The 27742-nt window shown below is 45.5% G+C and overlaps 1 protein-coding gene across 2 annotated transcripts in view; it reads left to right on the top strand.

Annotated features, from left to right (window-relative positions):
• The window catches only part of LOC142572456 (uncharacterized), a 35822-nt gene extending 8408 nt beyond the window's left edge, over positions 1-27414 (top strand). The window contains exons 3-4 of one of the 2 annotated variants that reach the window (XM_075681582.1): positions 20916-21224; positions 26738-27414. In XM_075681582.1, coding sequence (XP_075537697.1) covers positions 20916-21224; positions 26738-27250 — 822 coding nt within the window. In that variant the 3' untranslated portion in view covers positions 27251-27414. The remainder of the gene's footprint in view (positions 1-20915; positions 21225-26737) is intronic. The other variant, XM_075681583.1, reaches the window with a different exon arrangement.
• The last annotated feature ends 328 nt before the right edge of the window (positions 27415-27742 follow it).

Below are 27742 nucleotides of genomic sequence, written 5' to 3'. Positions count from 1 at the left end.
GAACAAACGTTCAATCTTACGCTATATTTTTGCCTCGTAAGTTAGTGTTGTTTTCATTGTCCGTTGACACAAATATTCTAGCTGTCTGACTATTTTCTATCACAGATTATTGATAGAACTATATCCTGATTTAGCTTGGTTATGATTCACATACTTATTAAGAAACCATGCTCAAAAGTTTCTGTGATATCCTAAACGCTACGCACGAATAGTAATCAATTAGCTTTTTCTGAGAACTCCGCGCGTTCTCAGAAACCCTGGTCTGACTTCGACCAGTAGTTTATTACACCTTCAAAAGACATACTTCTTCATTTAATGTGACTAGAATTTATAGGATACTTCACACACTTTCCAGAATCTATTTCTGCAGCCCTGTGAGCCAACTTTTCTGCAAGCTTGGGCGAGGTATGTGCTCATGGTCGTGATGCCGTCGTGGTAGTTACATCTTCGTTATTCTAGCGTCATCGTCCCAGCTCTGTCATCAAACTCTTGTCATGCCATTGTCTTAATGCCGTCGTCGTCACGCTGTCGTCGTACAGTCGTCATCGTTTCAGAAACGTCATCCTATTGTCGTCAAGCATCATCGTCGTATCACCTTCGTTGTTCCATCGATGTCGTTCCTTCTTCGTTATCCCATCGTAATCATGCTGTCGTCACCCAATCACTATTATGCCGCCATTTTCATGCCATTGTCATCCTTTTGAGTCATTTCATCATTGTCACTGCGTCGTCGTTATGCAGTCGTTGCCACGCAGACATGGTCATGGCCGACCCTGGCGAGCGAGGGTCATAGCAAAGAGGGCCGATCCCCCGGATACATTGTACGTCGCATATATCCAAAGCAATGGAAACCTCAGAATGATCACTACACATTACACATAGCGGTGTCTTCCATAAAACCGTATTTCGTTAGGTTAATTGAATTCCAATGACTTTTGCCGGATTTAAAGAAACACAATTATTTACTGTTGCTCATACTTAATTTGCAGATTTCTCTTCCATCACGCCCATCCTTTATGCTGTTTCTCCATCATCGATGTCTTACCCTCTTGGCTCACACTATCCATGCTGTAAGCATAATTAATACTTGCGGGTTAATTCTTATAGATCAACGTTCTTTGTATGCTTCAACTCTCCGTACTTGATTTCTTCTGCTGTGACCGCATTATAAATAGTATCATTAAACACCTTTTGCAACCTACAACTTCCCCATCCTCTCCAAAGATATTGGAAAGAAGCTGAATATTTACCTCGCTATCTGCTAATAGAACAACGTTACTTGCGTATATTAAACCCAGAAGGCGTCGCTCCACCTCTAGACCATCGTGTTTATACTAGAATTTATAAGGAAACTTATTTCCTTCATGCCTCCTTTCCCTGCCTGTTATGTACATAGTAAATAACAGACACTTAAAAGGAGGCTTTAGACGGTATATTTGGGAAGGAAAGTTGATTTGTAGCAACTGTAGGAAGCATAAATATGATTTAGCAATTGCTAATAAAAACCGGTAAGAAAATTGAAACACGAAGTTTACAAATACGTAACTGTGCACCCGAAACAAGTATCGCAATTCTGTAAAATTCATGTGACAGCATCTAAAGTGGGCAAGTTAGACATGCGAGTTTAGATATTGCCTGAAATTGCTACAGTGCTGACCAGATTATTGCAAACGTTCTACTCACAATTCAGTGATCTATTTCAGAGCGGTACATAAATTTTATTCACTTTAGACATGTTGATAGCGCAGTTTTCAGAACTCTGATATCGCTGTTTATTGCCGAGTTAGGAACTCGGTACTTGAGTTTTCTTCAATTTTGCGACTTCGAACTACTTTTTGTAATAAATACGGCCTAAATAATGAAGGAATGCTTCTTACATTGAATAAATTGTTTTTTTTTTAAGTGAAGAGATGAGATTTCTTTATTTAAGTGCAGAGAACCCCATCAAATTCGATGCAGTGCATGCCGAGCAAAAGCATTCCTCCATTACTTTTTATTGATATGGCAGATGCCGAGGTAGAGCTTTCTCTAGTGCAGATAACTCACAATGATATAGGAAATGTTTACTGCTGGCGAATCTATTGGTCCATTTTGTTGCAGGCACGCTTGATCGCTGCTGATGTTTCTTAACCATGTACCTGGTGTATCAAAATATACCTCTTTAAGGTCACAAAAAATATGACCACGGTCCTAAGAGAAAGCGCCTTCGCGGAAATAAAGAATATGGTTAAATTAAAACAAATTGCGCAGAATTTGACGGGATGAAGAAATTTTCTTTGAGACGTATGCCGATGCGACTGATGGTACATTGTAGAGGGCGAAGCTACATAAGGGAGTCCTTACACCTCCCGTTAACATTTAGGGGATCTTTTTTGGAACTATGTAAGTTTTGTCCTAAGATCATCATCATCACCACCATCATCATCATCATGATCCTCATCATCATCATGATCCAGCATATGTCTGATTCCAATGATGCCATTACAATCGTTGCAGTCCATCTTAATCTCCTTCTCTGGATATATTTTATTAATGGTGTACGGTGTGGGATATGTACCTGTTTGCAATAAGCTCAGTGAGACTGCCTGAGCCCTGTTCAGTTTTGAATGTGGCAATGGGAATTGCCTGCGTCCTAAATAGTAGTGTTTGGTAATGTCATTGTATGTTATTAAATTATCTCTAGATTCCCTGGCTTGATGGTGAACGGCTCGGTTGTGACTGTCATGGTTAGCAAGTCCTCGTGCGAAGTCATGAGCAACCTCATTGAGGTTTACCCGAGTCTCGTCTACTCTCCCCATATGAGCAGGAAACCATCGGATTTCAGTTCTCATAATCCCAATGTTCTCAAAAAGTTCAGCTGCGACTACGTAGCCACGTAGCTACGTAGCCTTTATCAAAACATTTTGTAGCGGATTTCTAATCACTGTAAATGCAGGCCCACTTATTACTCCTGATGGCTAGAGCAATTGCCACTTGTTCCGCCACCATGGGGTCCTTGGTAAATATAGTGATAGCATCTTGCACCTTCCATTGATAATTTGAGACAATGGCCGTATATGCTTCTTACCCTTTCACCCAGGCAGCATCAACTATAGCTGCCAGTTGGTTCTGCTGCTCTATTTCCAACAAGAGTGCTTTAGCTCTTGCCTTACTCCTTTCGACATTATATTCTGGATGCATGTTTCTGGACAGAGGGTTGGTTCTGATCTTGTTCCTAACGTCAGTCCTTAATTCTACTTCAGCGTCTATTGGGCTCCTTCATGTATTCAGTTCTGTGCCTATTGCCTGTAATATGTTCCTACCAGCTCGTGATTTTGCCAATCTTTCGCGTTGCGCAAGCTGTTAGGCCTCCGCGATTTCTTCCATTGTGTTTTGCACACCTAGACTCATGAGTTTGTCGGTTGCAGTGTTACTGGGTATCCCTAGGGCTACTTTAACGAGCTTCCCGAGCATCACATTAAGTTTGTTAAGTTCTGCCTGCTCCCATTTGAATAATCCAGCCACATAAGCGAAGCGATAGAGAGCAAAGGCGTGTATTGTCCCTCAAAGCGCTGTTTTTTCCTAAGCCTCTGTGTCTATTGGTAACTCTCTTAACCTAATGACTTCATCTGTTTTATTCGAGATATGCTGTATTCTTCTATAGTTAGCATTGTTTCTGTCTATGTGATACCCAAGAACCTTGATTTTTTCAACTAGCCTAATTGCGTAACCTTCATGAGTGTATAAGCACACTCTTGGCTCATCTTCCAGAATGTAACCTCTTGGTTTAAGACATTTTCAGCGATGTTTAAGGACCAAAAGTTCTGATTTGGCTGCCGAGCATTTCAACCCCATGTCTTTCAGTATATCCTCTACAACATATAAACTTTCCTGTAATCTGGTCTCTGTCTGTCCTCCATTACCCTTGGCACTCCATATGGTTATGTCGTCGGCATATACCACATAATGTATACTTTCAATTTTCTCTAGATTTCTTGCAACCTTGGACATCGCTAAATTGAATAGCGTGGGTGAGAGCACGCCCCTTGTGGAGGATCCCTATTTCCCAAATTCCTTAGCTTCTGATTTAAGCTCATCCAGCATGAGTTGTGCAGTTCGGTTTCTAAGAGAGTCCTTGATCATGTTAAAAAGTCTTTTGCCTAACCCCATCTCCGAGAGGACCCCCAGGATTGCCTCATGCTTTATACGATCAAAAGCTTTTTCCACATCCAATCCCAAAAGAGCTTTCGTATGCGCTGGGCTGACCTCTATAAGTTGGTGGTTGATCAGCAGCATACCATCCTGAGTTGACAGTCCGGGACGAAAGCCGATGAAGTTGTATGGGAGGATGTCGTTCTGCTCAACGTATTTAGTGAGTCGATTTAGGATGACATGTTCCATAGCTTTGCCTAGACATGACGTTAAGGAAATAGTACGGAGGTTGTCCAGAGTGAGTTGTTTGCCTGGCTTTGGTGTGAGGATAGTATTGGCCACCCTCCATTCCTCTGAGTATACCCCTTTTCTCCAACATACATTGAAATGTTCAGTTAGATAAGAAATTGATTCATTATCCAGATTTCTTAATATCTTGTTAGTTATTCCGTCAAGTCCAGCCGCCGATCTACTATTAAGACTGTGAAGAGCCGCCCTCACTTTACTCTCAGTGAAGTCCCGGTCAAGTTCCTCACATATGCCTCCCGTATATTCGGGACTCTCGTCTACTTCGTTTGGTTGTTTAAGTGGGAGATATTTGGCTGCGAGACTATCCATGATATCCTTCTGTGTTTTATCTTGGCTTTCCTGATGAACCAACTTAGCTATAGTTGTCCTCTTGTTTGTCCTTGTTTCATTCTCGTTGAGCAAGTGATTGAGGAGGTTCCAGCTACCTCCATGTTTGAGTCTGCCAGCAGCCGAATTACAGATGTCATCCCACTGTTGCTTCAGGAGGGTCTTCGAGTAATCATCAATTTCGCTGTTTAATTGCGGTATTTTTTTCTTAGCCTTCTGTTAAATCTCTGCGTTTTCCATCTCCGTAATATTGACTGTTTGGCCTCAATCAGATGCGGCAGCCTGCTGTCCATAGCCTCAATATTTTCCTCTGTCCTGATTTCTTTAGTGGTCTCTTTAACGTCCTCTCGGAGCTGGGTGACCCACGTCTGAAGGAGATCCTGCTCGGCATCTAGAGGCCCCACTTTCCTTCTGTTCGCCCTGATTTTTCTGAACTGATCCCAATCAGTGAATTTGAAGATTCTAGTTTCTTGTCTCGGTATGTGCATGGTTATGTGTGTGATGTAATGATCGCTACCGAGATCCATGTTTGAATTTTCCCAATTGGCGCCTCTTGAGTTGTTTACAAAAGTGAGATCTGGTGGGGAGTCCCTGCTTGTGGACGTGCCGCAACGGGTGGGATACGCCGGATCAGTAATCAAGCATAACCCCAGATCCATGGCAAGACTCCATAGCTCCTCTCCCTTCTTTGTGTTCCAAGTGTATCCCCATGCGTGATAGGGAGCATTAAAGTCCCCTCCAATAATGAGCGGGAAGTTTTTGGCAACCGAAAGCACCTTGTTCAAGAGTGCTCTAAACCTCTGTCTCATGTCGTTAGGACTGCTGTAAATATTCAAGCAGAAAATGCTTTGCGTCTTACCTCTGCTCCTTTTAAGTATTATCTCAATTATGATAAATTCAAACCTGGAATGTCTGAGGTGAATATCATGCTCAATGTATGGCAACTTTTTGTCAATGAGGGTCGCCAACCCCCTCCCCATTTTTTTGTCTCTACATATAACTTTGCAGCCAGTGAGCATAATTTCGTCCGCTAAGGTTTCCTGCAGCATAATTACCTTTGGTCTGGCCTCAGATGACCTGATCACCTGTCGCAGTGCTGCCTTTTTGTGTTGGAACCCGCGACAATTCCATTGCGACACGTTAAATCCATGATTACTGTCCATTGTTATTAGGTGAGGCTGCTTTTCTATTATCGACTATTTTCCTCTTTATGATGGCCCCCGACAATCCAGGAATGGACTTTGTACTATGTGCATCTGATGGCAGATACTCATCGTCGTCATCCCCTCGCGTCTCAATTTTCCTAAGTATTTTCTCCGCCATTAGCCTCCATTTCCACAATTTGTCCACTTTAAGGTTGGTCGTTTCCACTGTCTCTCTTATCGCTTTAATTGCCTCTTTTATTTCGCTGAGGGCTGAGAAGACTGACTCATCCTCGGAACTCACCGCCCTCTCTTTAGGGGCAGGAGAGCTGGATTTCCCTGGATCGTTGCTTTTGCTTACAGGTCTATGTATATCTACTCTAGCAGGGCTCGACTGCTCTTTTTTACGAAGCTCTACTACCTGCCTGGTCAATTCTTCATTAGCTTTTCTTAAAGAAGTTAATTCTTTAATTAATTGCTCTATTCTGGCATCATTGTCAACACCCACAGCAGCCGAGGTGCCCCCAGCAACCCTCGCCATACCTTTTACTTTGTCAGCCCAGGTGGTTCCTGGCGTCTTCTCGCCAGGTATTGAGTCCCTTTGCCCGAAGCGCACCTGCGCTTCCCTTGACTTGGAGCGCCTTCTCTCCCTGGACAGTGAACGATGTCTGGATCTGGTTGACTCCTGGAGCGTGAGTGTCCCTGTGCTCGGGGCGACGGTTGGGCGCCAGCTGTTGCGCCTCCGACTGCGCTCTTGTTCACGACCGAGTCCTGTTGCGCTCTCTTCGACGGAGTCATACGACGTAAGGGATTTGAAATCTTTGCTTACGAAACTTGTCACCGGTAGGGTGATCGCCTTCACAAAACTTACACTTAGGTACACACACATGTTCATCTCCTGGGTTGCGAGTTCCACATCCCCTGCACTGAACAAAGTCAGGTGTTGGACACACATCAGAACGGTGCCCGACCCTTCCGCAGGTGAAGCTGACGTCGAATTGCTTCCTGTAAAGGTAGCATCTCACTAGTGGGGATCCGTACCTGACAAAATTGGGCACTTTGAGTCCATCGAAAAGTACGATGACCAATCCCGACGTCTTGCTGCGCTTGGCAGCCAGCGCAAGCGGGTTCAAGTCATGCACGATATTTCTTGTAATCATAGCTTGCGAGTCTCTGATGTCCACCCTTCGGATGACGCCTTTGCATGTGGCATGTGGTGCCGCTTCGTGTGCATTTACCTCGTATTCCGCTTCCATAATTTTGAAAGACTTGATTCTAACGTACTTCGCAGCATGTTCGGGCTTAGGTGTGCTGACTATGATGATATTTTGGGCATCAACATCAAGTTTGGGCAGACAACATCTTCACGGGCCTCCTCTTCCGTTAGGCCGGACGCCTGGATGACTTATGATGACTTATGATGATATTATTGCTAATTGGTATGGGGTACAACTACTTTTGTTAATTTACTTGTCTACTAAACCACTTGTCTTGCAAAAGAAGTTTGTTCGGCTGCTCTTTAATGTCCCCTACACCTCCCATACTATAAACTTATTTCAGGAAGCCAACATAATTTCAGCGTTAAAGTTATACCAGTACAAGTTAACAACTGCATTTAAGCGGGAAGTAAAACTGAACTGCTCCTTTCTACGACAACTTTGTAACCTTGAACTTAATGACAAATTTTATGTTACCCGTCATAAAGAGATATGGCGGGTGGTCACACCCAGAACAAATTATTTAAGGGAAAAGCAGTCACACACAATGCCAATGCTTCTAAATAAATATAATAATCTAGGCGTCGATGTCACGCAAATAACGGTCCAACAACTGAGAGGCTTATATGTGCAGGATTTTTAAATTAAAGTGTACATCCTCTCGGCTAGTATGTATATAAGGTGTGTATATATGCTTCTGTATATGTGTGTGTACATATGTAGGTATTCATACGAGTGTGCATGCATATACGGGTATATGAATGCATGTGTGTCTATATATATGTGTGTATATAATGTTCAGCGGCGTCTTCTTGTTTCATTTGTATTCACCACGAGAACCACACAAGCTACCCTAAGTATTTTTGATTTAGTCACCAGTGGCTCTGTATGGACATGGGTGTGCACGTGTATATGCGAGTATGTGGATTCATGAGAGTGTATATATATATATATATATATATATATATATATATATATATATATATATGAGATGCATATGTGTTTGCATGTATGCTGTTGCTGAATATTCTGTAGGGGGGGGGGCTGCGGGCCTCGTCAAGCTGCCTCTACTGGAGCAGCTTTTACTTGCAGCCTCCTCCATCAAGTAGATGGAAATAAACCTATTCTATTCTATTCTATAACTGCGGAACCAATTGTGATGGGGCTCACCTTGTTCAAATTGAGCCCTCCTCGATGTCGTATAATGATCGTTATGTGCTCCTCAGGCACCTGAGGCATCCTCGAAGCTTTGATAATCCGTTTCTTAATCATTCCACCGACGGCGGATCCCTTGACTCCATGCTCTCTCTGATTACGTGGCAATGTGCTCTCCTCATCCACAGCCTTTGTGCTAGCTCTTGATCTTCGGCCAACCACTACTTGCCAGCCGAAGTCGTCCTGAGCATTGTTTCCTTTATTTCCAACAAAATCTTCATCTTCCATGTTTTTATCCGCCATGGCTGCGGTCAGGTGGGCTTACGAGGCCCAACAAAGGCCCTACTCCTCACTAAGGAGCAGAAAACGTTCCGTAAAATTGTGCAAATACAAGCCCCACCTCGAATCTTGGTGTCAGTAGATTCGCCGTCACTTCGCTGATTCAGTGGTATGCTTCTTTTCGTTGCACTATGAAAATTGGTGAGCTGAGCATGGAAAAAGAAACGGAGCCGATGCTTCCACGTTTGCACTGCTCGGCACTTGCGAATTTCTTAATTTCATCACCCCACCTAGTCGTCTGCCGTTCTCGACTGCACTTCTCTTGGCATCCAGTTTGTAGCCCTAATGGTCCACCGGTTATCTAGCCTACGCATTACACCACCTGCCCAGCTCCATTTCTTTCTCTTAATATCAATTAGAATATCGGCTATCCCTGTTTGCTCTCTCATCCACACCACTCTCTTCTTGTCTCTTAACGTTATGCCTAACATTCTTCGTTCCATCGCTCTTTGCGGGGCTCTTGTTTTCGAGCTCCTTTGTCAGTCTACAAGTTTTTGCCCCATATGTCAGCACCGGCAGAATGCATTGATTGGGCAAGTTTCTTTTTAATGATAATGACAAGCTTCCATTCAGGAGCTGACAACGACTGCCGTATGCGATCCAACTCTATTTTATTCTTCTATGAATTTCCTTCTCATGATCAAAGTCCCCTGTGAGTAATTGATCTAGATAAACATATTCATTTACAGGCTCTAGAGGCTGACTCGTGAGCTGAACTCTTGTTTCCTTGCCAGGCTACTGAATATTATATTTGCCTTCTGCGTATTAATCTTCAACCCCGCTCTTACACTTTCTCTGTTTGTGGCATTTAAAAGGAATACGTAAAATCTAGTGACTCTTCGTTACGAATTTTTGATTTAGATTGTCAATTTTTTATTAAAACTTGGCCAAAATTGAAAACATTCAGAAAACAAAACTATCAAGTTTACAGTAACTCAGCAATGAAAAACAATATCACAATTCTGTGAATTGCATACAATAGTAAATCTAAAGCGGACAAAATTGGTATGTTACACGTGAATCTAAAAAAATTTCGTAATATGGAAATACAGCTTTTGCAGAACCCTTGTACAGAACGTAACGAATTCGCCTAATATATAAATTGACATATCTAATTTGTCCGCTTTGAATGCTCTAATGCACGCCGTCTACAGAACCGCTATATGTGTTCTTTATGCAGAGCTATTTGTAAACTTTGTCCTTCTGTTTTTTTCAGACTTGCGAATTACTGAAAATATTTTGAACAACAGTCAGGCCCTAAATCGAAATTCCGCTACCAACAGTCACTATAATTTAACTTTATCTCTCAAATGCAACAAATTTAATTAAAATCGGTCCAGGGGTTATCTCAGAAAAACGTTTTTTGCGTTTTACATGTATTTGAATAGGCCGCGTCGGAGTTAGGCCCGAGCTACAGCTTCCTCTTAAGCTTTGCCTTTAAGAGGAAGCTTACATCCCTGAATACATTAGATCATTTAAAGCGAACCAATTCGATATGTCATTTTACATCTTACATGAATTCGTCACGTTGTTTACAAGGGGTCTGCAAAAGCTGCATTTTCTCATTACTAAATTTTTTTAGGTTTGTGTAACATATACATTTTGCCCGCTTTAGATGCACTATTAGATGCAATTCACAGAATTGTGTTATCATTTTTCGTTGCTGAGTTACAGAGTTGTAAACTTGATAGTATCATTTTCCGAAAATTTTCGATTTTTGCCAATTTTTAATGAAGAATTGACGACCAAAATTAAAAATTCGAAACAAACAGTCACTAGATTTTAAGTTTTTCTTTTAAATGCAACAAATATCGTCAAATTTGCTGCAGTGGTTGCCGAGAAAAAGGAATTCTTCTTTTACATGTATTTAGATAGGACCACCCGAGCTAAAGCTGCCTCTTAAGAGTAGAACACGATAGCAATCAAAGATCCCTGACTGCTTCTCACACTTGCCGGCAACTGCAGGGTATGTAACCGTAATGTTTAGCGGGAAACGCTGGCAGTGAATGCTGTGGACGAAGGCGAGCTTTCTGGTAGAAACGTGGCCTCTTGCGTGCGCAGCGGATGCGCGGAGGCGAGCGCCATCTGGATTGTGTTGCAAGGAAAAAGGGGCGAGTGCCTCTGAATGAATGGTAGAAACACTTGAAAATGGTATTGTACCTGAGTTTCCGCGTAACAGAATTGTGCTTTCTCGTATGTTCAAATTACAATCCGAGGCTATCATGTCAGGAGGTTGTGTGTAAGTCGTACTTTATACCATTTTACAGCGAAGCTGTTTATGGCTAGGTTCTGGCGGATCTTGTCTCCGTGGACATAGACAAACAATTTTATCGCGATAGAAATTATATGGACACTCCAGGCGCATTTCTGCCGTCGGCCTCGCCGTCGCCGTGAGGTTTCGTATGAGCGAAAGTGTGTGAGGGTGAGCCGGCGAACGTGGTTCAATCTCGCGTGCGCGAGCGAGGAATGCGGCCCGGATGCGTGCCCTCTCCTGTGGCACGCGAGGCAAGGGGGCTCAGGCGAGGGAGGAGGGGCGTTCTTCGACGGCTGCCAGCATAGTGAGAAACTCTATGGCTGCCAGGGTGTCTCGATGTCCTCCTCGCCCGCAACCCCGTACAGAGTGGATACAACCACGGCGTCTACTGCGGCGTTGGCCACGCAAATCGCGGACGCCAGTAGACGGCTTTGGCAGAAGCCGTAGGGAAGCGTTGCCGGTGCTCGTGCGTATTGAAAGCGATCTGCAACGTGGCCAAAGTGGGCACCCGCGCGGGGCTCATCTTCAAAGCGATCTGCGATGTTTGCAGACTGCGCGTCGTGCCGGCAGCTTCATATGCGCTGTGCTTTCGAGTTTCGTTCGCGTTGAAGCGAGGGATGCATGGATGTCAATTCGCTTGATGCCGCCGCGATTCTTCACTCCAGAATTTTCACAGCGAGCTTCCGCGCTCATCGAGCGAGATGTATTCATGTTTACTGTGCGCGCGTGACATTGTGCTGGTTAATCTAGTAAAAACGCTTTGCGGGCTAGTTGGTTTGAATCCATGATAGAATGTGTAAGCGCGTCTGAACAAGGATGTAGAAAGAAGCTGACACACAAAGACAGTACTGTCTCTGTGTGTCTTTTTCTTTCTACGTCCTCGTTTAGTCACGCTTACACATTCTATCATTGTAGCGAGGGTTGATCCAGAAATAAGGTTCCCAAGCAGCTCCAGCCACACGGGAAGGTGCGAGGCGAAATCCGCCAACACTGCTGCGCGCGACTGTTCCCCTACTTTCGATTCGACCCGGCAGCGCTTCACTGCGGCGCACATTCTTGGCTCAGCAGCCGTCCGACAGGGGGGTTTACATTGTTGATCCTGCCAAGTGCGAGATTCGTTCCGTAATTCGCTTTTTGCGTGCCAAAGAGACTCCGCCCGTGGACATTCATCGTCACTTTACAGAGGTGTATGGCGACAATTGTATGTCCGAAAGTGATCCAACGTCCGAAAGTGGTGCACGGAGTTTAGGAAGTCCACGATGAAGAACGGAGTGGAAGACCATCAGTTTCGGAGGCGGTTATCAAGATGGACCAACGCGAAGCGCTTCAAAACAGGAGGATCGCCGTTCGTGAATTGTTGCTCAGATTCCTTGGAGTTCTTACGGTACAGCGGAAAGAGCTTTGACTGAAAAATTGGAGTATCACAGAAGTTGTGCTCGATGGGTCCCGAGGCCATTGTGATCAGACCACAAGGTGAAACGCCTTGACTGTGCTCGCCAGTTCCTTCGAAAGTGTCAAGAAGATAAGGAAGGATTGTTGGACTCCATTGTTACGGGAGATGAAACGTGGGTGTTTAATTTCACTCCCGAAACAAAATAAAAATCCACAGTGGGGTCACCCAGAGTCACTAGTTGCAAAGAAGTTCAAACAAACTCCTTCTGCTGGCATAGCCATGGCCAGTGTTTTTTGGGATCGTAAGGGGATAGTGCTGATCGATTTCGTGGAACGTGGGATAATCAACTCAGACAGTTATTGTGCAACACTAGAAAAACTCAGGTGAGCTATCTAGAACAGCCGGCGAGGACGACTGGCAGTCCGTGTAACGCTGCTTCACGAAAACGCCCGACCTCACATCTCCCGTCAAACCCAGGAACTTTTGACAAACTTTGGGTGGACTATCATACCCCACCCACCATACAGTCCAGACCTCGCGCCTAGTGATTATTTCTTGTTCCCAAAGTTAAAGGAACATTTGAGTGGCCAACGCTTCCGGTGCGACGATGAAGTCAAAGAAGAGGTGAAACGCTTCCTCAACGGGTTGGCGACGGAGTCCTACGACATTGCGATACAGAAATTGGAGCACCGTCTACAAAAATGCGTAGAAAAATATGGCGGTTATGTAGAAAAATAGAGCAAACATTCAGCTTTGCAATGATCTAAATTCCTATGAGAATAAACAATGTTGTCTATTTCTAAAATTGATGGGGACGTTATTTCTGGATCAACCCTCGTAATTTACTTACTAAGCAATTGTTTAGAAGTTTACACGCCCGATAAACCTACCATCCTTTTTTCGTACAGCAATCCATTAATTTGCTATCACAATTGGGGCTTCGCATTTCGGTCGGAACGGCGAATTTTTGCATACGTGGGCCGATCCCGAAGATGGTTCAATGCAGGGCGGACTCGCGGCTGAAGTGAAGCAGGCGTTAAGCAGTGCTCATACGTGCGCCGATCCCGAAGATAGTGCAATACTACACCGACCAGCGGCGGAGGTGAAGCAGGGGTTAAGCACTCCCCCTACACGGGCCGATTCCGAAGATAGTGCAATACCGGGATTATCCGCGGCTGAGGTGTAGTGCAGAATTAAGGGGCCTACATTCACAGCTTCGGTGGTCATCCTTCTTCACAGAGTAGAAGGGCACTGAGTTTTTTCTGACGCATTTTACTTTGAGAAATTCAATTAAGTACCGTCTCTTCGCTACCCGGAGAGCCTGCGTGCTTGGGCATGCGTTGTTCGGAGTGATTTTTCGTTCACAAGACGGACGACGCTAGACGGGGGACACTGAAGCAGGATTCTCTGCGACGCGGGGCCCTTATCACTATCGCGTTGAAGTAACGAGATGATTCCGTCTGAAAAAATCTGGTTTAAAAAAAGTTGTCTGAGTGAAAATAACATTTCGCAGTTTCCACCTGCGCGAGAGTTCTGGGATATATGCAAGTCATTCAAGAGCGAGAAAAGCGGCCATATTTGCCAAATTTGGCGGCAACCTTATCATGGTGAACGCCGCGCTTGCGCAATGATGATGACGATCATGATATGGCTTTCAGCTTGGTTTTGTCAGTTCTTGTTAGAGTCGCAGAATAATATCAGTGCATCGGTTAAGGACACTTGAAAATTATATCATTCGAGGAGACTCGCAAAAGTAAGAATACAAGTCAGATTACCTTTCTTCTCTATTGTTTAACAACAACAAGAAAGCCTGAAAGCTATCAAGCCTCCTCCCCCCCCCCCCAAAAAAAAAGAAAGAAAAAAAGAAAAGAAAGAAAGTCACCGCCCAAGCACTCCCTACAGATGGTTAAAAAAACGTGTGGTCCCGGTGTTTATCGCTGAGTTAATCCCGATGGTTGATCAAAGTCTTTCTCAATTATTGGTTACGTCCTTGTGTTTCTTAATAAGGTTACACATACGTTAGGCTGCGACGGAAAGAAAGACGGCAGTGACGGTATTCCCGCAGTCCGCCGTTGTCGGTTGCGTTCGATGTCTCGAGTTCGCTCGGCGGCGTGGTTAGCAGCGTCCGCCTGCCGTTGAAGCTTGCGAGCATTCAAAATTAAATTGCTTCAAAATAACATCTCTCCGTCACATAAGACAATGTATGGCTGATCCCCCTTTAAGCAACGGCTCACAGCCCCGTAAGCGCTGCCTCTCTATTACGACGACAGAAGTGAAATTCTGCGCTGGAATGATGAGCGTAGAGCCAACTGTGGAAGACGACGACGATGACGAATACGGGAGAAGCGGCACGAGTGCGTCCGTGCGGCAGCGCAAATAGCGCTAGCTGTGAAAGAAGACGACGCGGCTTGAGATCTTGCTGATGATGATAGTTTTCTGTACACAGGCGCGGACAGACGGATTTTTATGAATATTTTGTTTAGCGCAAAACGACAGAGACAAGAAAGACGACAGGACAAGCGCCTTGTCCTGTCGTCCTTCTTGTCTCTGTCGTTTTGCGCTAAACAAAGTATTCATGGATTCGCACCAACTAGCCCGCCAACGCATTGTGCTGAGACGGGTTTTTATTTCGCCTAGCCTTATAAACTTTCGCTTTAAAGAAGGCAGAACACGCGACTGGCAATTCTACAAATGGCTCAGCGAAAACGAAAATCCCAAATTCGCTTGTGATAAGAGAAAATGTTCACGCTTTTGAGGCCACGCCATCAAGAGTTGCACCTAACAGCGATCTTTCGGCTCTGCGTGCTCGGCGTAAGGTTCGTTTTCACCTGAGTGCACACTACGCAACTAAGGAAACCCTCACATATGAAGAGGGTCTGAGGCTTACTGCGCGTTATCTTGCCACCTTGATCTGTAACTAGAGTTGACACACTGCGTCCCAGCATCCCCCATAAATTCTTAAGGAAACCACGAAATAAGGCAAGACCGATAGATTACTCATTCTGGAGTCCATGCTCCTTTGTCCCGAGAGAAAGAATTGTGACTTACCGTAGAAAATGAAGTTCGTTACCTTCTCGGTGTTGCCGCTTGATCCACTATATACCCAGGAAATGGCAATAAAAGTTGCCAACGCGTATCCAGTGTCCGAAGAAAGAGTTAGCACAGCCTTTACGGTCCGCTGCTCTCAGCCAGGTGTACCCTAACAATTTGCAAACAGCCGCTCAGTGTGAGCGCTAGTGCCCGCGTGCAGAGCGCTGCCCACGCTCATCTGCAGAGCCCATTGAGCGGAGCTTCAGGCTGCGTCCACTTGGCTTGCCCATATATGGCTTGTCAGTCGCTTTTGCAGCCAAGCTGACTGCTTGTCACTCGCGGCTTTGGGAGGCGCGCTTGTGAGGAACGCGAAATCGACGCATTTCTCTGCAGCGCCCTGAGCGCGATAAATGTGAGCGGAGAGTAAGCGACGCTGTGCAAGATACGCATAACAACAATAATAAAAAAAAAGACGTTGTGAACGCGCACAGACAGCAGATTCGGTACATGTCGAAGATCAGTTACGCGCATGGTAGCTTTAAAAAAAGAAAGAAAACAAATTCGGAGTTCCGCCCGAAAGGCGAAGCACCGATTGCGATAGCAAATTATTTGATAGCTGCACGAAGTAAGGATCGTAGTTCGATCGGCCGTACAAACTTGTGAAAATTCGCTTGCTAACTAAATTAACGATGATAGAATACGCATCCGGGCCGCGTTCCTCGCTCGCACACGCGAGATTGAAGCGCGGTCGCCGGCTCAGCCTCGCAAGCTTTCACTCCTACGGAACCTCATGGCGACGGCAGGAATGTGCCTGGAGTGTCCATTTAATTGCTATCGCAACATAAAAGCATCGAATAAAAACGACATTCGGTGCGGAGTCTACAAGGCTGCCAAATTGTTGGAGCAGTGACTTCTCTGAAGCAATCCCCACGCGTGCGCACGATACCATACCAAGTTACATGCCATGCATTATCAATATCTCTCTCCGCGTCTGCAAGTTGTAGCCCTGCGAACGAGAGGCGACTAACTAATAAATGTGTTGCTCGCTTTTTTTTTTTCGCTGATCAACTGTGGGCCGTCCGGCCCGCCGAGGAAGCCGCTCGTATCCGAGGGCTCGAGGCTGTCAGCTAGGCTGGGGTGCTAACCTAACCACACCCAAACCGCCGGACATTACCAATAAAGTTTTCACTCCCTCACTCAGCCTGCTTAATTATCACATATGGCTGACGAGGATAAACTGACAATGGTTTTAATAAACTGACGCTTGTTCTAAGTGAACGAAAACTCAGTATTTCTCTTTGCCAAACATCGTAACAAATCCCTTAAACACATATAAATGGTCCTTCGTACAAGCTTATTTGGAGTATGGTGTACAAAAAATAATTACTTACGTTTGGTCCCTTTGGCATATATAACAGCAATGAATTCAGGTACAGTCGGAAGATACAACAGAAAAAGAAAGAAAAGATGACTGAGGTTTACATTCTTGCAAACCTAGTTACAACGAGCGAAAGGTCTGTGTGGCTTGGTTTTGCAAGGACTATGCCCACGGAGTTTCATTAAAGTTAGGCCACAGTCTTTCACACACGTTACACTTGCTGCCGAACGGCTTGTCCGTGATGACGCGGTGAAACGTGGCCGTCGCAGTCGAGCTTGCCGCCAGCGGAAGGGTGTGGTTCTTCAAAGGTCCGTTGTGGCTGCCGTTGCTTGTATCAGTGGCTTCATCTCCTTCTCCTTGTTGTTGTTCGTGTTGCTGAACGACGGTGGCGGTTGCAGTAGCTTCGATCTTGGCACGCTTTCGCGCTTGGTAAGCTTCTGTATAACGCGCTAAACTGGTCTCCCTTTGCTCCGTTGTTTCAGCAGGCAACTTTGCTTGAAATTTTGCAGCTTGCCGTCTAGCTATATCTACTTGATGATTGGATTCAGCACGTCGCTTGCACTGAAGCGCACGCGCAGACGGCCCAGCCGGCGCGCCATCGATGGCAAGACTGAGCCCACCGAGCGACCAAGCGCCGCCGAAGCAGTCATTAGAGAGTTTTAGAATAACTGTGCGGGTGTTGGCACTCAAAGAGCTGTGCGGGTGTTAGCGCTGGGCCACGCAGGAGTGAATAATTTTAGAATAGGACTTTGCGTTTGCGGATATCGTCTTACGCTGACAGCGCCACTACGGCGTCAAAGGAAAGCTATTCGAAATAATAATTAAAATATACCATTTTATGATAAGAATAATAAGTTTGACTTCCGTGTATTCGCGTTTAATTAAAATTTGGAGGGTATTCTGTAAGTAGCAAGCAATCAGTTGCGCTCAGTTTTGAGTAACCAACTTAACGTGCCTTCACCAGTCAAGCTAAGCCTTGTTAGCCCTACGAGCCATAAAATCCACAATTGAATTCGAGATCAGTGGTGCCTAATGAATCAATCTTCATAACACACGCTAGTTGAGAGAAAGTGATAGCCGCAGACACTTCTCCTAGCTTACGAACTTCACGCCTTACCACGAATCGAACCCAGTTTGGCACTGGGTTAGAGCCGTCGCTTCTAAGGATGCCGCCATGTTTGTTTACGCAAATCTATTAGGGAAACTTTTGGGGCTCCCTCTAAATCAGTGAAATAGCGTGCTCAACGCAAAACCCAAACGCAGTTTGCGTCTCGCGCATGCGCAGTGGCTTCGACGCTATTTCTTTAGGGCCCCTGTTCTAAAACTCTCTATTAACTGTCGTGTTGTACCTCCGCGGCGAGGCTCCGAGCGAGCGCAGCTGGGACGCCTCTCCGCAGCGTATCAGGTGCAGTGACGTCACACCTGCCACTCGTGTTGCGGCGGCTCAAGGTCATCGCGACGCGATGAATGACCTTACGAGACATGGCGTAGAGAGCGTTCGCTCTAAAATACGGCAGGGACGCTTAATAATGCTAAGGTGTGTGAATTCGAAAGAATTATGGAACCTGCCGGGTTTGCTCAGTGACGTAGCCCGCTAAATGTAGCGAGCAAGCAAGGCATCTGCGTCGATGTCGGCTAGCAGGAGTGCGTTAAAATCTAAGCCCGCAGGTTTTCGACACTTTTCCTGTGTACATAATGACAATTTTACAAGTCACGGTTGCCGTAAGTTACACGAAAAATCTTGTGCGTTAGTCTTGAGAAGTAATGCGTATGACTTTTATCTCAAAATTAAAAACAGGCTTTCCACTCAGTGAAACAACTTAAAAACGCGCTTTGTGTGCAGTTGACTGGTAAGGCCAGTGAACGGAAGTTACTTGGGGCCGCATTCTCGCTTCAAGAGTGCGTCCCCCAAAAACTTTCGGTCACCGGCCTTATCACTCTACTGCACCGGAACACAAAACACGCTTTTAAGTTGTCTTACTGGCGGAAAGTCTATATTGAAGTTTTCAGATAAATGACATGCGCATTGCGCCTCGAGACAAATACATATAAATTTTTCGTGTAACCAGATGGCTGCGATGTAACGTGCGGAATGACGCACGAGCTAGGCATACATTTAATGAATCAGAACCGTGCAGCCACGCTTGCGTCGGGGAGGCGTGCTCCTCTCGCACCCTGGAGCACCGGATTCGATACCCACCCTGACTGGCATTTACCTAATATTCTTTCCAAAGCCATTAATTTAATTTGCTTATAGGAACTCCCGTGAGAAACTTGACGTCAATCCGAGTATTTCTTACTTGTTTTTACTCTTTGCCGTCGGGCATTTTTGGTATCACCAAACGGTCCCCCCGCCGACTACAACGCTGGATTTTCGCGTAACTGAGCATATAATGCTTTCGCATTAAATACATAGCATGGACTTGTATACCAAAGATCTCAGTGCCCTTCCACGCTGTGAAGAAGGATGACCAGCGAAGCTGTGCATGTGGGTCCCTTAATGGCGAACTGCACCCCTGCCATGGGTCGGCCCGGCATTGCACTATATTCGTGATCGGCCCACGTATGGGGAGGGCTTAACGCCTGCTTCACCTCCGCCGCGGGTCGGCCCGGCATTGCACTATCTCCGGGATCGGCCTACGTATGGGGAGTTTTTTGCTTACCACAACGACACAAAAATTTCTTTGGACGGTAGAGGTATACAGCTTCGTTGTAAAAGTCTTTACGTTGCAACACGTCACTAGCTGCCTTGCAAATCAACTGCATGATGCGAGAAACAACCGCGAATTGAATGCGATAGCGGCTGACGTATGGCTGGCCGCACAAGGCGCATGTATACACAAGCTAAGCTCAGCCAAGAAATAAACGTTTCTACATCCATACTCATCAGCATACGCATAATAAGGGTACGGCGTCGCGTACATATTATTTTCTATAGTCCTATTTAAATGACATTTTCTTTACTTGCACGGTGCGATAATTTTCTAATTAGAACTATTTTCTCTAGAAACGTTCTCAGCAGTAGGTGTAATGCGTTGAAATGCGCATTTCGTCGTCTACTAAGCAGAGGCCGCAGAACGAGCATCATCTAAGTGCTTACAAGCCAAGATGGCGGTGCACTTCATGTATTTTACGTGGTAGTCGTGCTTGTTTTGAACTCTGTGGCCGATAGATTTTTGTATTCGATTCTTTTAGGCATGAGGCCGGAATCAAAAGAAACCCCTGTGAATTCAGGAGCTTTCCAATCATATGCTGTCAGCCATTGCTACTTGAGATTATAGAACGCTATTGCGATACATCGGGGCTGAGCACCTACCCGGCAGGGCAGCTGTGATTTGCTAGCGCTCACTTAAACAGTGTGGTGACCAGCACGGCACTGCACCGTCTTCGTCGATATGACAAGTTGCTTGGATTGACGTGACTTCAGGCAGCATGCGCCAGCATACCGATGTCCTTCACACGTGGCAGTTCACGCTACAAAACATTTGAAAGAGTCATTACGTGCGCATGCGCACAAAGGCGTCGAAACGGGGATTATAAGATTATTAGGCATGAAACCCACGACGTGGTATCCACATCGCGCCTTTCAGCGATGATTCCCTCAGAGTAACGGAAATGAACCGCGAGAAACCCAACGCCCTTATTTTTTATTTTATTTTCCTGGAAGCGCATTTCGTATTTTTAGAGCAACTTCGGGCGCCTGTTACGACAAGAAGTGAGATTATCTCCCGGCAGGCGAACGAGCACCGCCGTCATTCGCAAATGTGGTGACGCCCATGTGCCGACGAAGACGACGTAGGCATGTGCCCTGTAATGAATGCTCCGCGGGATTCTCCTACTTTCGCGAGTTTGTCAGTCAATTGATCTCGCTTTGCGCTTATCTCTGTTATTCTGCTGCGCGGTATGTCAGAGGGGGGGGGGGGGAGAAGGGGGCATTTTGTATGCGTCTGCCTATAGTGGACAGTCAATTTCGGCTACGTCGATTGGCTGGAGCTGAACCAGAGAGAAGGAAACCGGCCGTGGGTGCTTGTCTCCTTGTCGCTGGCACTTCAACCCTGCCAATCGGCGCTTCAGCAGCAGACGGAATGCACCTGTCCACTAGGTGGACATAGGTGGACGCGAACCGGAGCGCGTACCAGCCGAATCGGTTCGTGCCTGGTCCGCCTCCCGTCGCCTGGGTGCACCACTGACGGAGTCTCTGACATAACGTCAACGTGCGTGGATCCACGCTTACACGCAGGAGGTGAAGCAGGAGGCTCCCGACGTGTGCCCTGCGTTACCGAGCTACATGAGCGAGAACGACATGATCCTGCCTTTGACGCCCGACTCCATATCAGATGAGGAGGGCCAGGGTAGTCCGAGGAGGCGACCCGCACGACTTCATCATCCAGTCAGCAATGGATCGCCGCTAAATCGTTTCACTCTCGGGTCCGAAGCCACGGTGCCTTCAGTGACGAAGGAACCTGTTCCTTCGTTTCTGAACGGCTTCCGAACGACGTCACTATGTCCTCTGCCGACCAAGAGACTACGCCAGTTGACAGTTCCTGAAGTAAGTACGCCAATATTTAGCACTGAATGATAGCGGTCGAACAAGGAATGTCAACAACGAACAAGAAGGGTATCGACGAATTCCCTTGTTGACAGGTTGACTATACGGCGGCATTCCTTCTTCGACTACAATTTTACCATTTCCTTTGGCCATTTCCTGACCAAGCAGTAGGCTCAAGATTGCCGCTCGACTAGCCGCTCGAAGCACGTTGCGTGTATTCGCGGGCTTCTTTCACGCCCGAAAAAACTCTTTTATGTAGCACGTATTGAGCAACAGGAAGCTGTATCGGGAGTTTTTCATGCCACTCTACAATTTTCTCAATGACATTTTTCATCGAATTATAATAATTGACATGTTCAGAAATAAATAAAGACTAATTATCTTATTCGGCGGAACGCAAAAGATATAATCTGAGTATCTCCAAGCGACGGCAAACAACATTACCTTGGTTCTGTCCAGCTACATAGCATTTGCACATTTTTAATATTTGGCTCAGGTTAAGTAAAATACCCTGGAGAGGGGTGTTACAGGGAACCTGCACTGTTTCTAACTTGCTTTATTCAACGCTACAAGCAGCGTCAGTCAGGCAGAAACAGAAGCCCATGTCACTGTTTGTTGTAGACCTGCCTGCAACGAGAAGCGCATCGACACCTCTGTTTGTTGCTATATATGACTACCTGCACTAAAATGTTAGGGTGGTGGAAGTAGCAATAATTAACAGAAATACTGATGTCATTAAGATAACGAATGTTATGAGTCAAGATATTGTAGCAATCTAAGACAATCAACACAGCAATATATCAGGATTTCTCCCGTTAAATAATACAGTTTCTTTGCACTTAACTCGTTTAAAAGTTATGTTTTTGTACAAGCAATATTTTCGAAGGAAAGAGCGAATGTGGACCAATTTTTCTATTTTAACGGTTTGTAAAAATGGAAGAAATGGCTGATAATCAGTTATTTAAATTTGAAGTGTAAGGCCTATCTTCAGTTTCTTCAAAAAGATGAGTCGTAATTTTTTTTAATAATGAAACTCAGTATTTGGCAACGCTTTTTATGATGCATGCTTTCACGCCGTACGGCAAGGTTGCCGGTGTTGCCTGAGCTCGTGAAAAAAGCTTTCTTTTTGTCGGGAAATCGATTTCGTGGAACGACTTCTCATGTTATATGGAAGCGCCTGAATTTTCATTAGGAAGAAATCGCAAATGGTCCAGCCCCAAGGTCGGTACAGTTGACGTAGATTGACCCACAAGTGTTCAACGACTGACAAAAAAGCGCAATAATTCCATCGTAGTTCATTGTACAGACCGTAGACCCCGATGGTTAAATAATTACTTATTATTAGGAGCGTCCGAATAGTGAAATTCCCGAATGAAATACAAGAGGAAATATTTGAGAAAGAAAAGAAAACGACCGTCGAATCTCGAATTGAATATAGCACTTTTGGCGCATCTAAACAATGTGCTGAATAAAGTATGCAAAATCCCTGTTTTGGCCGATAAAAAAAATGCAGCTCATTTGCATTATTTGCTACATGGATGTAACACAGATGGCGAGTGCACACCGGGCCACTTGAGTTGCTCGTACGGGAGAAACAACTGCTTTCAGTTAGATGGGGTGCAGCGTGACACTGACGAAAGAAAGAAGCCGTGCGTCACCGGACGCGCGAGTCTGCTGTCTTGTTGAAGGAGTGTGGCAGTACACAGCACCGCACAATGCCTCGAAGGGATGCAAACATGATGAAACAGGCCAAATAATAAAATTTATCTCCATATATCGGAGAAAAGTTATATATTTGCTGCATTAACTGAGCAGGAATTAGCGGCCCCGTACGTTCGGTTAGTTACTGTTACCTCTGCGCAACACCCACGGCAGGTTCCTGAAGCATGATACCTATAGAGGAACAGTTCTCAATTGAGTCGTTTTTTTTTACCTCTTGACTTCGACAAGTTTTGTGATCTTGCGCACTCGTACAAAAAGCTATTATTCAATAATTTCGCTAGAGAGAATTCTCGAATGAAATATGAATCGAATAGGAAAGATTATCATTCCAAACGCATTCGAAATTTCGAACATCTGCCCCCACCCCCCCTCATTTGTACAATACTGATGAGTTTCATCAATTAGTCACAGAAAAATAAAACACAGATGGTGTTAATGGGAAGGTAGTTCGAACATGCAATGATTCGTTCGAATAAGGATGGACCAATTACTTTCGGTCTCCCAAAGAACGCATTTTATGCTCAAGCAATTCACGTGCAGATAGAGCTTTACTGACATCGTAGAGGTGTTAGACTGGCTGTTCGCCTGACATGCTGCTCCAGGTCCTGGGTGATGATTATGATATCATCATCATCATCATCATCAGCCTAGTTACGCCCACTGCAGGGCAAAGGCCTCTCCCATACTTCTCCAACTACCCCGGTCATGTACTAATTGTGGCCATGTTGTCCCTGCAAACGTCTTAATGTCATCCGCCCACCTAACTTTCTGCCGCCCCCTGCTACGCATCCCTTCCCTTGGAATCCAGTCTGTAACCCTTAGTGACCATCGGTTATCTTCCCTCCTCATTACATGTCCGGCCCATGCCCATTTCTTTTTCTTGATTTCAACTAAGATGTCGTTTACCCGCGTTTGTTGTCTCACCCAACCTGCTCTTTTCTTATCCCTTAACGTCACACCCATCATTCTTCTTTCCATAGCTCGTTGCGTCGTCCTCAATTTCAGCAGAACCCTTTTCGTAAGTCTCCAGGTTTCTGCCCCATATGTGAGTACTGGTAACACACAGCTGTTATACACTTTCCTTTTGAGGGATAGTGGCAACCTGCTGTTCATGATTTGAGAATGCCTCCCAAACGCACCCCAGCCCATTCTTATTCTTCTGGTTATTTCAGTCTCATGATCCGGATCCGTGGTCACTACCTGCCCTAAGTAGATGTAGTCCCTTACTCCTTCCAGTGCTTCGCTACCTATCGTAAACTGCTGTTCTCTTCCGAGCCTGTTAAACATTACTTTAGTTTTCTGCAGATTAATTTTCAGACCCACCCTTCTGCTTTGCCTCTCCAGGTCAGTGAGCATGCATTGCAATTGGTCTCCTGAGTTACTAAGCAAGGCAATATCATCAGCGAATCGCAAGTTGCTAAGGTATTCTCCATCAACTTTTATCCCCAATTCTTCCCACTCCAGGCCTCTGAATACCTCCTGTAAACATGCTGTGAATAGCATTGGAGATATCGTATCTCCCTGTCTGACGCCTTTCTTTATAGGGATTTTGTTGCTTTCTTTGTGGAGGACTACGGTGGCTGTGGAGCCGCTATAGATATCTTCCAGTATCTTTACATATGGCTCATCTACACCCTGATTCCGTAATGCCTCCATGACTGCTGAGGTTTCGACTGAATCAAACGCTTTCTCGTAATCAATGAAAGCTATATATAAGGGTTGGTTATATTCTGCACATTTCTCTATCACTTGATTGATAGTGTGAATATGGTCTATTGTTGAGTAGCCTTTACGGAATCCTGCCTGGTCCTTTGGTTGACAGAAGTCTAAGGTGTTCCTGATTCTATTTGCGATTACCTTAGTAAATACTTTGTAGGCAACGGACAGTAAGCTGATCGGTCTATAATTTTTCAAGTCTTTGGCGTCCCCTTTCTTATGGATTAGGATTATGTTAGCGTTCTTCCAAGATTCCGGTACGCTCGAGGTTATGAGGCATTGCGTATACAGGGTGGCCAGTTTCTCTAGAACAATCTGACCACCATCCTTCAACAAATCTGCTGTTACCTGATCCCCCCGGCTGCCTTCCCCCTTTGCATAGCTCCTAAGGCTTTCTTTACTTCTTCTGGCGTTACCTGTGGGATTTCGAATTCCTCTAGGCTATTCTCTCTTCCACTATCGTCGTGGGTGCCACTGGTACTGTATAAATCTCTATAGAACTCCTCAGCCACTTGAACTATCTCATCCATATTAGTAACGATATTGCCGGCTTTGTCTCTTAACGCACACATCTGATTCTTGCCTATTCCTAGTTTCTTCTTCACTGTTTTTAGGCTTCCTCCGTTCCTGAGAGCCTGTTCAATTCTATCCATATTATAGTTCCTGATGTCCGCTGTCTTATGCTTGTTGATTAACTTAGAAAGTTCTGCCAGTTCTATTCTAGCTGTAGGGTTAGAGGCTTTCATACATTGGCGTTTCTTGATCAGATCTTTCGTCTCCTGCGATAGCTTACTGGTTTCCTGTCTAACGGAGTTACCACCGGCTTCTATTGCGCACTTCTTAATGGTTCCCATGAGATAGTCGTTCATTGCTTCAACACTAAGGTCCTCTTCCTGAGTTAAAGCCGAATACCTGTTCTGTAGCTTGATCCGGAATTCCTCTAGTTTCCCTCTTACCGCTAATTCATTGATTGGCTTCTTGTGTACCAGTTTCTTCCGTTCCCTCCTCAAGTCTAGGCTAATTCGAGTTCTTACCATCCTATGGTCACTGCAGCGTACCTTGCCGAGTACGTCTACATCTTGTATGATGCCAGGGTTCGCGCAGAGTATGAAGTCGATTTCATTTCTAGTCTCACCATTCGGGCTCCTCCACGTCCACTTTCGACTAACCCGCTTGCGGAAAAAGGTGTTCATTATCCGCATATTATTCTGTTCTGCAAACTCTACTAATAATTCTCCTCTGCTATTCCTAGAGCCTATGCCATATTCTCCCACTGACTTGTCTCCAGCCTGCTTCTTGCCTACCCTGGCATTGAAGTCGCCCATCAGTATAGTGTATTTTGTTTTGACTTTACCCATCGCCGATTCCACGTCTTCATAAAAGCTTTCGACTTCCTGGTCATCATGACTGCATGTAGGGGCATAGACTTGTACCACCTTCAATTTGTACCTCTTATTAAGTTTCACAACAAGACCTGCCACCCTCTCGTTAATGCTATAGAATTCCTGTATGTTACCAGCTATTTCCTTATTAATCAGGAATCCGACTCCTAGTTCTCGCCTCTCCGCTAAGCCCCGGTAACACAGTACATGCCCGCTTTTTAGCACTGTATATGCTTCTTTTGTCCTCCTAACCTCACTGAGCCCTATTATATCCCATTTACTACCCTCTAATTCCTCCAATAATACTGCTAGACTCGCCTCACTAGATAGCGTTCTAACGTTAACATATACAGTGATAAACACTTAACAGCGCATACACATATCCATATGCGCATGCAGGGGTACTAGAGCTAGTCGACGTTATGTAAGACTACGCATATCAAACAGCATTTATGAAGTGAACGTACGAGGTAGGAGCGATGAACCGACCTGTACTAAACAGTTGTTTAAATTGTGGCACAATTGAACGACAGCCATATTGTCACGCGATTTCACTTACATACAAAGAGCAGTCAGATTTTTAATTAATTCTATCTCAGAGACGAGCTATACTTGATGGTCACGACTGAACATGCGGCCTGTCTTTTACGTCTACGTAACGCTACTCGCGCACTCTTCTCTTTTTTTTTTCAGCGCACACCACCACAACAAAACAACCACGTCGACTTCTCAACCGGCAACGGCAGCCAGCTGTACGAAGCCAACACGTCACCGCCCAGAGTCGCCCGTGCTTGCACCAGCACTTCCACTAGCGTCGAGACGGGAAACCATGCCGGGCCGAGCACGAGCGCAAACAACGTTGCACTCATGGCCGTGAGCGATCTGAACGACGGCGAGGCCCTGTTCTGCCAGCAGATCACCTCCGAGCTACGCGAGATGGCGAAGTACCAGAGAGACCTGGCGAAAGTGCGCATCCAGCAGGTGCTGTTCGACGTCAAGTACATGAGTCAGGCGCCCGCCGTTGGGGGCAGCACCGAAGAGCTCCAGCGGATCCAGCCGACGAGTGTCGCGGTCGCCGCGTCGCAGCTGGGCCAAAAAGCGGCCAGCGTCCCGGCTGTCGTCGGTGCCCCGCGCTCGAGAGAAGATCCGATTTTTGCGAAACGTCCCCGGCATCCAGCGTTTGAGAGGGCGGTCCCTAGCGTGTGACGGTTGCCACAGAGGAGCTTGAAAACAGGACGCAGACACTGTGTGCAGTGCAGGATGATTTTTTATTTACGTGCATCAAGTTTTTTTTTCTCTCGATGAGGATAGAAAGTTATCCGAACAGTTCGGTAATAAAGAAATGCCTTCAGGACTGCCTTTGCTGTCTATTTTGTTGCCCTGTCTTGCTTTTTATTATGAATGTGTATTTTTCTTGCGTACCTGGAACATGTCGCACTCTCAGCTACACTACGACTCGTGTATGATTCTGTCCAACTTACGCACGTCGACCGTAACCTTTGGGATACCTTCCTCAAATATAACCAAAAATAACCTACCTATTTATTTTACTATATCCAATTAACGACAGCCGTTCTCATCGTTATCCTTACATAACATGAGGTGGCAAAGTGGATATACAATGTACAGTGTGGTACCGACTGTTAAAGGGAACATTCGTGTGCGTGTCTTACTTTGCTGGTGCCTTAGTTGCAAGTA

The sequence above is a fragment of the Dermacentor variabilis genome, chromosome 2 (assembly GCF_050947875.1).
Source record: "Dermacentor variabilis isolate Ectoservices chromosome 2, ASM5094787v1, whole genome shotgun sequence".
Classification (NCBI taxonomy): domain Eukaryota; kingdom Metazoa; phylum Arthropoda; class Arachnida; order Ixodida; family Ixodidae; genus Dermacentor; species Dermacentor variabilis.
The sequence above is the reverse complement of the archived record's forward strand: the minus strand, read 5'-3'. Positions and strand labels throughout refer to the sequence as shown.